Raw genomic sequence first — 12,439 nt, 5'->3', positions numbered from 1 at the left:
ACGCTGCCATATTCCATTAACGTTTTGTGTTCTACCACAGGGAAGTTATCTCATGTTTCTAAGTGGATCCCTCCATTTCTATACTGAGCAGGGCATTTTCTTCAGACAGGCCTAAAATGTCTGTTTCGGTTTCAAAATCTTCAGCAACAGAATCTCAAGTGCCTTCTAACGAAGGGGAAAGAAGAGCAAGTGTCATCAACTTGGCTATTCTATTCTTTTCTAAAATGAAATTCCTTTTGAGTGGTTTGTTTGAAGGTCTTGAGGGGTTGAGGGTGTAAAACTTATTGTTCTTGTTCTTACTTTTCTTCCTCTACCTATTATCTAAAAGGAATCCTGCTAATGCTACTTTCAAATTTGCCACTTGTGCTATTGCAGGTAAAAAGGCATGTTGCAACAAGACTTCCTTTCATCGATGCATTCTTGTTGAAGCTGAAGAAGGAAAAAGATCTGCTTGCTAACAAGAAAATTTGGTCTCGTAGATCTGTTTTTATACCAGAATTTGTGGGTTACACGGTACGAATTTGCAATGGAAGAACTTTTGTTCGTTGTAAGATCACAGAAGCAAAGGTCGGTCATAAATTTGGAGAGTTTGCTTACACACGACAGCGAAGACTCCTTAGAGTAAGTACTGCAACTGGAAAAAAGAAGGGGAAAAAATAGGCTGAAGTAAAAATGGGACAAAAAGAAATCTGAGTTTTTTAGGACTTTCTTATGAACTACATCAAATTTGATAGCTGATAATGATCATGAAAGTCACAAATCTTCATGTGTTATCTCCTTAGACTCTTAAAATTTAGAAATAACTCTACAAAACTTGAATTGACTATCTTTTCCTTTCATTATCTGAACCATCTTGTACTAGTTTTTTGTTATTGTAATTCATAAGCGGATGTAAATTTTCTTAGTAGGACCTATGAGGATGTAAATACCATTCTCCTTAGCTCAATAAGAAAGCTTATTCTCTGGATAAAGAGTACAGAGCATTTGTATGTGCTTATTCCGTATGTTCCTGCTAATTTTGTTACACTTCCTACCTCACCGATTAAAGATAACAAAGAGATTGCTGATGGTGGAATCCGGGTTCTAGGATTTAGTATTGATTAATATACTACCGAAAGATTGGCTATGGCTATTGTTATGGTTGATAATTGTGCAGGGTGATTGAGCTGGCTCCTACTTCCCTTGAGTTTGTGAAATTTTCTGGCAGCGTGATCAGATTAATTTTGATGAATAAGTAAGAGTGGGAGTCGCCTTCCCGTGTGTTGGAACTCATTTATAAATTCGCGAGTTGGCTTGAGAGAGCTCGTTTATATGCTTATTTACAAAAATATTTATATTAATTATTATAATTTTATAATTTTATAAATATATTTATTTTGTTTATAATTATTTTTAAAATAATATATTCTTTAAAAATATGATATAAACAATATATAAAATATATTTATAGTTATATAGTTATTTATGCTTTAGATTTAAAAAAAAAAGTTAATTTTTATATGAAAATAAAGTTAGAATATTAGATAATAAATACATAAAAATTATTGTGAACTATTTATCTATATTAAATTACTAAAAAATTAAAATTACATATATTTGGCATTAGTGTGATTTGAAACATGAAGCGTATCTTTTTCCTCTCTTCTTCTCTATTAAAATTTTAAACTTTTGAAAGATTAAGTTTCAAAATTAATATTAATATATTTAATAATTATTATTATTTTCTTTCTATATGCAGTCTCACTTTCAATCTCTTAATTAGTTTTCTTTATATAAACTTTAAACTTTTAAAAGATTAATATTCAATTTTAATACTAAACTATTTATTTATTTATTATTATTCTCTCTCTCTAGACACTTTCTCTTTATACATCCTTTAAAAATTTCTCTCTCTTAAATCTTTTCCTACTAAATATTATTCGCTTATTCCCTAAAAATTAAATTATTAATATATTAAATTTAAATTATAATATTATTGAGTTTAGTTAAGAGCCATGAAATTAGATTATGTGTGTGTGTATGCATATATATATATATATATATATATATATATATATATATATACATTTATTTAATTAAGTTTATTATAATTGTCATTAATATATTGATATCATATAATATATTGTATTTATATTATATAGTAATCTTTTTTATCAAATCATAATACTATTAAGTATAGTTAGGTGTCATGAAATTAGATTGTTTGTGTATATACATACACATGTAATTGAGTTAATTATAATTATAATTAATATATTGATATCATATAATATCTTGAATTTGTATCATATGGTAATCTTTTTAATTAAATCATAATACTATTGAGTTTATTAAAGAGCCATGAAATTATATTAAGTATGTATAAAATGTAAATATGATTTTTAATCAAATTTAAACCTTAAAAATTTATAAATGTAATAATAAATATGATAAAATTTTAATTATACATTATCTTGTGTTACTAGTAGGGGTGAGCAATCGGTTCAAACCGAACCGAACCGAACCGAATTAAATTATAAAAATCGAACCGTCAATTTTAGAAACCGAACCGAACAGAAATTGGTGAAAAACCGAATCGAACCGAACCGTTTTATTTCGGTTCGGTTCGGTTTAAACCGATCGGTTTGATTTTTAATTGATTTTTAATTGATTTTTTAATTTAGACTTGATTTTCAAGTTATTTGGTCTAATTTTAACTTTGGTTTGAACCTAATAACCATTAATCAATGAAATTAAACAATTAATATATATATAATTAAATATAATTCATAAATTTTCCATAAAAATAAATTAATTCAAAAATCAATTCGGTTCGATTTGACTGTATAAATCACTATTGGGTTCGGTTCGGTTTAACCGATTTTTTTCTCTTCAAAACCGAACCGAACCGAAATAATCGAAATTTTTATAAATTAAAACCGAACCGAACCGATTTAATTTTAAAACCGAACCGATTGAACCGAATTGACTGGTTCGGTTCGATTTTTCGGTTTGAACCGAATTCTGCTCAGCCCTAGTTACTAGGCTTTTATTGTAATAAATTATTTATATAAAATAAAAGTAAGTTAAAATTTAAAAATAAAAGTTAAAAAAAAATGAAAATCTGATGTGGGACTCGTCCCACATCGAATAGAAAGGGGTGAAGGGTGGGTGGCTTCCCTTCAACTCAAATGCTTTCTTTTGATTGGCTAACAAGCCAACATGTGGGGCCCAAATAGGCTTTTTAGTAATTTTTTTAATTTTAAATTTATTTTAATTAAGATTAAATATATTTTAATTATAATTAATTTAATTTTTAATTTATTTTTATTTAAATTAAATTTTATTTTAATGTAATAATATTAACGAGCTTTGAGTCGATCCCGAATTCAAGCTTGAATTTAGTTTATAAACGAGTCAAGTTCAAGTTTAGTTCGTTTATATTATAAATGAGTTTGATATGAGCCGAGCTCAAATCGAGCTCGAGCTCCTAAAAAAAAAAAAAAAAAACGAGCCGAGCTTGAATTATTCAAAATTCGGCTCGGCTCAGTTCGTTTACACTCTCTTATGGGGCAGAGATAAGATGAGCGATCCTCATCCCCCATCCGCTTCATTGCCATTCCTATGCATATGAAGCCTCGAGTGCACTGTGCTGGAAAAATTAACCAGAAAGCCTCCATACTCTGATTTGGAACCTAAAAAGGTAATCTTTCATATTGGGGATGTCATCCAGCTCCCCTTCTGATTCTCCCTCAGATGATTCACCGGACTTCATCTAGCAATACATACAAGTTTATCCACAAGATCGTCCCACTACTGCTAAGCATTTAGAGCATCCATTTGTAAACAGATCAACTCCTATTCTCGACTAATTGGGTACATTTCAGCTTTACTTATAAAATAAATATATAATCACATTATATCTTAAATATTATAATATAAAGTCTATAAGGTATATTAATAATTAAAAAAAAAAACATATATATTGTCTTAAAATTTCACCACCACAAGCAGCAACACAAGATACATCTTTATCAATGCGGATGCACTAATATTCAACATTTATAAATAGAAACTTAATTAGCCATTTTAATAAAAAGATTCAAGGCCTGATTGATAGATTTTTTCATGGTCTTGGTCTTTAGTAAGCAAGAAATTTCAGTGGCTGACAATATTTTAGTACAGTGTTTGTAGGTTAAACAGCCAGAAAAATAATTCCTATAATACACGCATGTCCACGACAAGAAGCTTCAGCTGTTGTTATGGCAGAATGCTAGTGGAAAAGAGTTGCAATTGGATTAACCTTTTTTAGTGGCAAACATTCTTTAACCAGTTCTTGAAGAAGAGCTGTTCACGCTTACTTACCAGAAGTTTTATGGAGAGCCTGTCTTTGTGAAGTAAGATGAGAAATCTACTCGCAGGTTGTCATACTTGTTCATGAATGGATGAGTCTGGCATTGCAATTGAAAATATTAAAAAAGAAAATCAAATACAAAAATGTCTGGTGATAAGCACAAATTTAATGGATTTCATTTGGATGTTAAGGAGGAGAAAAAAGAAAGAAAAAAAAAAAACGAAATAAAGAATTTCACGCATATACCAAAAGTTCACGTGTTGACAGTCTATTTTTTGGGTCCTTCTGCAAACTGAAAAAGACAGTAGAAATCCCAAATGAGAATGAGTAACCTCATAGTTCATAGTATTGTCTCGGCCAAAAGAAAATTACCAATTCAATCTAAAAGAAAACAAACACAGAAATGACATGCAAAAACCTTATTATATCAAATATTCTAAATAGAGATTAAATATTTTCTATTTAATTGCTTGATACTCATAATAATCAATCAACATGAAAAGCATGCACAGGCTATATGCAAATTATATCCTAGAGGATGGACTCATCAAATATCATATTGAAAGCCTGAAATCAGTCTTATAACTAGAGACAGCAAAACTAATATAGAACATAACTTAGGAAGCACCAAATAATTAATCTTTACCATGAAGATATGAATGAGCAAAACTCTGGGGAAAATTGATCAGAAGGTGCGCAAGGTTCAGGTTGCTCAACAATAGCTTCCATAAGTTCAAAGACGTTAGCCCAGACTTCATCCTGTTTTGGAGGGGAATATGGGAATTGACCAGTTGCACACTCCAGCAATACTATACCCATGCTCCAAATGTCACTTTTGTAGTTATGTGATCCTTCACTAATTTCACTGCTGATTCTCTCAGGCTACATAGCACAATCACACACGAACAAGTTTTAAATACAAGCAGAATAATGGGTAACCTCTGCACTTTGCAGCCAGAGGAAAGAGTAAAAATTCTTGTGCATTACCATATATACAATTAAGGAAAATTATACAATTAAATACTCACAGACATATAGTGGTATGTACCAACATAAGTATTTGCCTGTCCAGAGGTGCTTGCCATTATTGCACTCACACCAAAGTCAGCAATCTTGACTTCTCCTTTATGATTTATCAATATATTAGAAGGTTTTAAGTCCCTATGAATAATATGTTTTTCATGATGAAGATACAATAAACCCTGGAGCACCTACAGCAATAAAAAAAATAGAAAAAAAAACTATTAACAAAAATAACTAGGCAACAATAAATCCTTATAAACTACCATAAATAACAGAAGCTCATGGGTCTGAGTTTCCAAATATTTCACCTGCTTACAGATGGCAGCAAGATATGGTTCTGTAATTTTTTTACTTTTTTTCAGAAGCTCTACCAAAGATCCACCATCCATATACTCTAAGACAATTGAAATGTCACCATTGTTAAAGAATGACTCGTAAAACTTGACCACATATGGACATTGAGAGGTTAGATTAATTCTTAATTCTCTGGCAATTGCTTTCCTTGCCTTCTCCTCAATCTTCAGCTGTATAACCTAAATCAAACAAGAATCACAAAATTCATGATAGAAAGTGTCAACTACTTAGTTGGAAAATAGAGTAAATGGAGAGCAGGATTTTAGCTTTCACAAGACGTTGCAGAAGCTTAGCATTAACATGATACAGAAAATTATCCAGCTGAGTCCAAAGGAACGGACAAGAGGAATCTCTTTTGGGTGGTATATTCTAGAAGGATCAAGAAGTCCAGCTCATCCCTTTTCCATTGGAGAAGAATTCAGGGAAAATGTGAAGCAGTAGCCACAAGGTGTCATATATTAGAAGAAGAGAGTGTGAGGGAGGGATATGACTAGTATTTTGTAATTTGGTTCCAGCTATTAGACAGCTTGGGGGCAGTATTTTAGCTGCTGGGGTGAGAGAAACTTATATTTCCTTCCACCTGTATTACTCTTGCTGATAATTTGCATTGCTGCTGCAATCTTCCAGTTTCTCTGTTTATTTCCTACTCTGTTCTGCTCTTAAATTGCTTACTCTTGTCATAACATAACAAAAAGAGACAAGTTGGAGAGGAGAGACTCAAATTTCATTACTAAAAACAGAGGATATACAAACACAAACATAGAGATTTTTTTCCCCTTCTTTTCCTCTTCATTTTCTGAACTCTCTCCAACTCTCAGCTCTCTCTCTCTATTCCAGCAATAGTCTCTTTCCTTTTATAGAGAAAGATGGCTTCCCTTAGACAACGAAAGCTCACATTTACACCATACTTGAGCATAGCCAAGTAATTTTGCTTGTACACAAGGTTTTTCACCTACTAGCAAAGATTACAATCATTACATATCAAGTGAAAATCTCAACAACTTCAAACTACTCAACTTAAAGGCTCAAACACATAGAAAAGTCCAATAATAGTTTATATCATGCCCTCTCACATGCCTAGAGCTAGGATAAGAAATCTATATTCGAACTCTGACCTCTTAGTCAGATAAGCTCTCATAGCATATAAGAGATCACTCAACTTAAAAATTCAAGCTATTCTCAATGAGGTCCAAGAATAATTTATATCTCCAACACAAAGGAACAGCAATGTAAATAGCAAAGCATGCATATTTTCATGGAAAAGAGAAGCATAAAGCTGAGAAAGGTAAGAACTAAGAAAAAGAAAGATTAGTCCTGAATGGATCATACCTTTAATGCAAAAAACTGTTCAGTCCACTTATGACGCACCAGTTGCACAATTCCACTACTTCCGTTGCCAATGACCTTAACGGTTTCTAAGTCAGCCAAAGCCAACTGGTGGTCTGATGGCTTTATGGGGGGTGCCTGAAGACAGGGCATACACATTAGGTTTTCTTTGGAATAAATCATTTGCAATATTCTCACATATTTTTATTTTTTTTTAAATAAAAATTTTTTAAGATAAAAAGAATTGAAATCTTTCATTTTAATCATAAAATAGATTAAAAAAGAAATCAATTAAATTAAATTTTTGTAAAATCTAATTTCCAAATAAGGGGTAAGTAATAGTATTTTAATATCATAAACAGTTAATTAAAATCTTAAATTTTTAATTATTGCTTTTCTTTTTTTTTTTGTCTAAATAATTTTTAATTATTGCTTTTCAATGTACTTCTTTTTGGCAATTAAAATAACTCTTTACAAGAGTTGGTACATAAACAATAAATAAATCCATTAAGAATAAGATATTTCAAATTAAATTAAATCTACTGTCATTAGGCTTATTCTAAGGTCAATATAATAACATTACAATAAGAATTCACAAATCAGCTTGTTCTCTACTTAGACAATATTTCCAACATCATATCAATTCTGGGGGAAGGGGAAATCAATTGCCAAGTCCGTATAAGAGAAAACAAAAATTAGAAATTAACAAAGTCTTACAGCTTGAGTTTCGTTTTGCGAGACAATTCGAATTCCATCGCGATTCACGCGCAGATCACCATCGACAAACGTACCGCTTTCGGTTCTGCCACCGATCCAACACCAGAAATCAGTGAAAACTGCAATAAATACACATATTGATACAAAGAATGAAAAGAGAGTTGCAGGCTTACAGGAACTCAGCGATGGAAACTCCATGAGGAGAGGGAGGGAGAGAGAGCTTGAGGTCGACTTTACGGCCGTTTAAGGCTCCCATTCCGTTCCTGTTCATTAATTGGTGAAATTTGAAGAGTGTGGAACAGAACTGCAAAATACTTGGAGGAGAAAATCAGCAACTTTACTACTATCTTTGACGACCAACCAGTCACAGAGATAACGGAAACTATATAATAACGAAGATGTTGACCCTTTCCCGTTTATGTTTTTCCGTTATTTTACTCGTACCGTTTTCTCTGTTGTAGACTCCGTCTCTCTTCAATAAGAAATTATATGAGTAGGTCTCCAACTCGGTCAGAGTAATATTATTTCAGCCACTTAAAATTTTTTAAAAAAATATTAATTATATAAATTTTTTTAAATTTTATCTTAAAATAAACAATAATTCATATATTATTTTCAAATTAATAATTTTAATTTCTATATCATTATAAAAAATTAAGATTTGAAAAATTAAAATATTTCATAATAAAATCAAATTGTAAATAATTCTTAAAATTTTTATATAATAATATTTTTATTTCATTTATTTTGATTAATATAAATTTAAAATCTTAATATTTTAAAAATAACTTTAATACCATTAAATTAAAATTAATTAGTAAAACTTATCATTTTATCGATATATTATATAAATTATATATTATTTTATTTTAATAACATAATATTAATATTTATGTTATCATATTTTATATTGTCAAAATTATATTATAAAATTTTATTAATTATAATTTTTTAAATTAATTAAATTAAATGTAACTTAAATTTACATTAAAATTTTAAATAATTATAGACCTACTATATCAAAATTAATTTAATTTTTTAAAATAATTATTAATTATTTGTTCTAAATTTTTTATAAAAACATAACAATAATATATCCTTTATTTTTAATATTATTTTATAAAATTTTATATTTAATATATATATTAATTTTAGAATTTAAAATAAATAAATTAATAAATTATTTTATTATTTTTTAAAATTTATTCATTTAATTCTTTTAATATACCACACAATAATTTTAATATATATATATATAATTGGCATAGTTGAATAACCTGACGAGAGGACAAAACCTCCCGCGCCCGAGGGAGCGGCATAAGCCCTAGCCATTCAAAACATCCCTTCACCTCCCGTGGCGGATTATGACGATTACTACGGCGTCGTTTGGTGTGATTAACAGAGCTGCACCTGGAGCTGGAGGAGTGAGCTCCGGCGGCAGGACAGTATTGATTACGGGGGTAAGCAAAGGGCTTGGCAGAGCCCTGGCTCTAGAACTTGCCAAGAGAGGCCATACCGTTATCGGCTGCTCTCGTGCTCTGGATAAACTCAATTCTCTCCAATCCGAGCTTTCCTCCGACCATAACAACGACCACCTCCTCCTCAACGCCGACGTGGTATTTCCCCTTTTTTTAACATTTTCATCAATTTTTGGTCCTTTTTCAATCAATATCGTTTGCAGTTGTTTAATTTTAATGTGGGGGATTGTTAGAGATCTAATAGTAGCGTGGAAGAGCTGGCCAGAGCAGTAATGGAAAAGAAAGGCGTTCCAGATATCATAGGTGAATTTTCATATACAATAATTCCCATTTTTCTTTTTAAATTTTTATTATTTTTATATGGTATTTAAAAAAAATGGTGAATTTTTTTGGATAGTGAACAATGCTGGTACCATTAACAGAAACAACAAGATATGGGAGGTTCCAGTGGAAGAGTTTGACGCTGTAATTGATACCAATGTGAAAGGAATAGCAAATGTTCTGCGTCATTTCATCCCTCTAATGTTACCCAAAAAGCAAGGAATTATTGTTAACTTCTCTTCTGGGTGGGGAAGATCCGGTGCTGCCCTGGTAAAATGAATGAATTTCCAAAAAATTGATTTTATGTAGCTATGCTCTAATATTTCCTTTAAATTGATTATAAAATAAGTATAAAAATGTGGGATTTAGCTCATTCAACGAATGCTAGTTTTTATTTTTGATGTCTTCTGCTGGAGTGTCATCATTATGGTAGTAGGATTTTGTGGTAAATGTTTATTCTCTGCTTTACATTGGTTCTTCCTTTCGAGTGCTCCTTCTGGGATTTTCATCTGATTATAATTTACCAGGTTGCTCCTTATTGTGCATCTAAATGGGCAATTGAGGGTTTGACCAGATCAGTTGCAAAGGAGTTGCCTGATGGGATGGCAGCTATTGCACTTAATCCGGGGGTGATACACACTGAAATGCTCCGGTCATGTTTTGGCACTTCGGCTTCACACTACCAGGCACCTGATACATGGTATTTAGTTTCCCTTAGATTGTCTACGTGCGTCTTATGTATATTTTTAACAAAGTTTGTGCTCAATTCTTATTGTTCCAATTCTAACAAAGTTTGTGCTTATAATTATTAGAACTTTTTGGTAAGAAAAACTTGCAAATGATTATTGAATTGAGCACCGTTGTCTTTATCTCCAGTGAAAAATACATGACTAAAGTTTAAAATCTCATACCTTGTATAAACTTTTACCAAAGTTTTGAGAACTTGTTTATAAAATTCTTTGTTCCTGTCAAGTTTGCTTCTAAAAACCACCTTTGTGATTCTTTTAGTTGTAATGTAATTCACCATGTGCTTATGTTCCCAGAGACACAGCAAATATATTTACTGTATGAAATGTAGCTAAGTTGCGATGTTAACATCTGAAGGCATTAATGTGGAGACATGATGAAATTGTTTATGTATCTGCTCAGTGGGTTTTAAATGTTCTGAAAGTAGTCTGTTCTTCTGCAATTAAATGATCTTATATATATAGGCAATGAACATGTACTTCAAAAAAAAAAAAAAAAAAAAGAGGTGGAAATAATGTTTTATATGATTAACTTATACAAATGCTCTCATTTTTTACACAAAAGAACCCTCTCATGCTCGTACCACTGTTTTACACCAGTAAGTTATGCTTCTTGGTCTCATGCTGTTGTTCATCCATTCATGAGACATGGCTTCCATGTGTAGACAGTTCCCTTTGAGTTTTGACATATGGATATTATGTTTAATCACAAACTTGTGCTACCTACATAGGTTTATACATAGATGTATGTTTTACAGGCTTTGATGTATGTTTCACAGGCGTTGTGTTGAAATTAATTGTTATTATGTATTAAATAACTCCTACATTTCCTTGTGAAAATCATGTAGGCCTTTCTAGTTCTCGCTTAACCTGTTGCTCTTGAATCACCAGGGCCTCAAAGGCAGCTACAATGATACTCAATCTAACTGGGGCTGATAATGGTGCATCTCTAACTGTGTGATGAAGGTTTCCAAGGCTGTAATGATGCTCAAACAGAAGCAGATGGTAGCACATCTTGTGAGAAGAGTTCTTCATCAGTTGTCAGGCATTTATTCATTGTGATGGTATCACACCTTTCAAAAAAAAATTCTTCCTCTGTGGCCCTGTCAATACTAGAATTGGATTACAATGAACTCCATAGTTTTACTTTAAACAGTTCTTTAGGTAGATGAGGAACTTACTATGTTCATTGTCTATATGCACTATTAATTGAGGCCAAAGAATGTAGCAAGTCTTATTATTGTGATGTATGGACCAAGGGAATTTCTCCCAGGAGCTTTTGATCATGAAATTACCTATGATTTTAATTGGTGAGCAGTTATGTTAATTGAACGAGTGAGAATGTAATTGCTCAAAGATTTAAAAATGGTACTTTCCATTGGCATGCTGCATCTGCATTGGATTTTCCTTTCTAGTTATATTTGTTAATTTCTTTGCAGTTTTAGCGTTTGTCAATATCAGAGATATGAATTCATTTCATTGTAGTTGAATGCCCTGAAACATCTTTTGAATTGTTGAAGCCTTAAATTTGTGTAACACCAGGAACCAGCAAATGGAGTTTATATTGATTTGTATGATAGCGCACAATGCCTGCGATTTAAGATTACCATGGCGCCTCTAAAACAGGGTTGGCCACAATTTGGTTATGGGTTGAAATTGGAATCAGATCAACGTTTCAGGGACAGGGAGAACAGGACCAGATCGAAGGATCTCTTAATTCTGATTTCAGTTTTAGCTCACTCCAGATTGATTTAACTCAATTTTGGTCAAATCCGATCATCAAAATTTGATCGGTTTCAGTTTAGACTAACTACAATCAATTAATCTGAATTTCAGCTATCTGAAGGTAACATCCTCTATTACACCTTAGGGAATTAAATAATCTTCGGCCGACAATGTGCATCTTTTTCCGTTTCTTTTTCCGTTCCATGTTAAACATATTCCAGTGGCAACTTGTTCAGTCCTTGTAAGCACACTTCTCACGCATCAGCGACTCTAGTTGGTTCTGGTCTCAGTAGGTAGTGGAACGAGATTCAGATACCTAGTAATAACAGATATATTTGCTTAATCTGTGAAAATACACAGGCTAACAGAATATACTTAATAAAGTTCTGGGAAGAGAAAATTCCAGGCCATTTGCA

At 31.6% G+C, this 12,439-nt stretch overlaps 2 protein-coding genes across 2 annotated transcripts; one reads left to right on the top strand and one right to left on the bottom strand.

The window, feature by feature from the left end:
- Window positions 1-3,989: 3,989 nt before the first annotated feature.
- On the bottom strand, window positions 3,990-8,125 carry LOC110637804 (mitogen-activated protein kinase kinase 2). Its single transcript, XM_058135670.1, has 8 exons — window positions 7,927-8,125; window positions 7,754-7,838; window positions 7,040-7,174; window positions 5,665-5,889; window positions 5,362-5,544; window positions 4,980-5,215; window positions 4,580-4,625; window positions 3,990-4,430 (listed from the first exon to the last, which is right to left on the bottom strand). The coding sequence occupies exons 1-8, from the start codon at window positions 8,022-8,024 to the stop codon at window positions 4,353-4,355; spliced, it is 1,086 nt and encodes a 361-aa protein (XP_057991653.1). The 5' UTR covers window positions 8,025-8,125; the 3' UTR covers window positions 3,990-4,352.
- Window positions 8,126-9,025: 900 nt separating this feature from the next.
- On the top strand, window positions 9,026-11,608 carry LOC110637805 (NADPH-dependent pterin aldehyde reductase). Its single transcript, XM_021788135.2, has 5 exons — window positions 9,026-9,369; window positions 9,465-9,534; window positions 9,629-9,822; window positions 10,080-10,252; window positions 11,190-11,608. The coding sequence occupies exons 1-5, from the start codon at window positions 9,118-9,120 to the stop codon at window positions 11,257-11,259; spliced, it is 759 nt and encodes a 252-aa protein (XP_021643827.2). The 5' UTR covers window positions 9,026-9,117; the 3' UTR covers window positions 11,260-11,608.
- Window positions 11,609-12,439: the final 831 nt, after the last annotated feature.

Source organism: Hevea brasiliensis, chromosome 14, assembly GCF_030052815.1.
Source record: "Hevea brasiliensis isolate MT/VB/25A 57/8 chromosome 14, ASM3005281v1, whole genome shotgun sequence".
Taxonomy (NCBI): Eukaryota; Viridiplantae; Streptophyta; class Magnoliopsida; order Malpighiales; family Euphorbiaceae; genus Hevea; species Hevea brasiliensis.
The sequence above is the reverse complement of the archived record's forward strand: the minus strand, read 5'-3'. Positions and strand labels throughout refer to the sequence as shown.

Bases quoted from the DNA above. Each gene is read 5' to 3' on its own strand.
- LOC110637805 (XM_021788135.2), top strand. From the start codon at position 9,118: ATGACGATTACTACGGCGTCGTTTGGTGTGATTAACAGAGCTGCACCT. The intron at 9,370-9,464 runs GTATTTCCCCTT...GGGGATTGTTAG, and splicing joins TCCTCCTCAACGCCGACGTG to AGATCTAATAGTAGCGTGGA. The intron at 10,253-11,189 runs GTATTTAGTTTC...TTGAATCACCAG, and splicing joins TACCAGGCACCTGATACATG to GGCCTCAAAGGCAGCTACAA.
- LOC110637804 (XM_058135670.1), bottom strand. From the start codon at position 8,024: ATGAACAGGAACGGAATGGGAGCCTTAAACGGCCGTAAAGTCGACCTC. The intron at 7,839-7,926 runs GTAAGCCTGCAA...GATCGGTGGCAG, and splicing joins GTTTCCATCGCTGAGTTCCT to AACCGAAAGCGGTACGTTTG. The intron at 5,545-5,664 runs GTGAAATATTTG...TTATTGCTGTAG, and splicing joins TTGCTGCCATCTGTAAGCAG to GTGCTCCAGGGTTTATTGTA.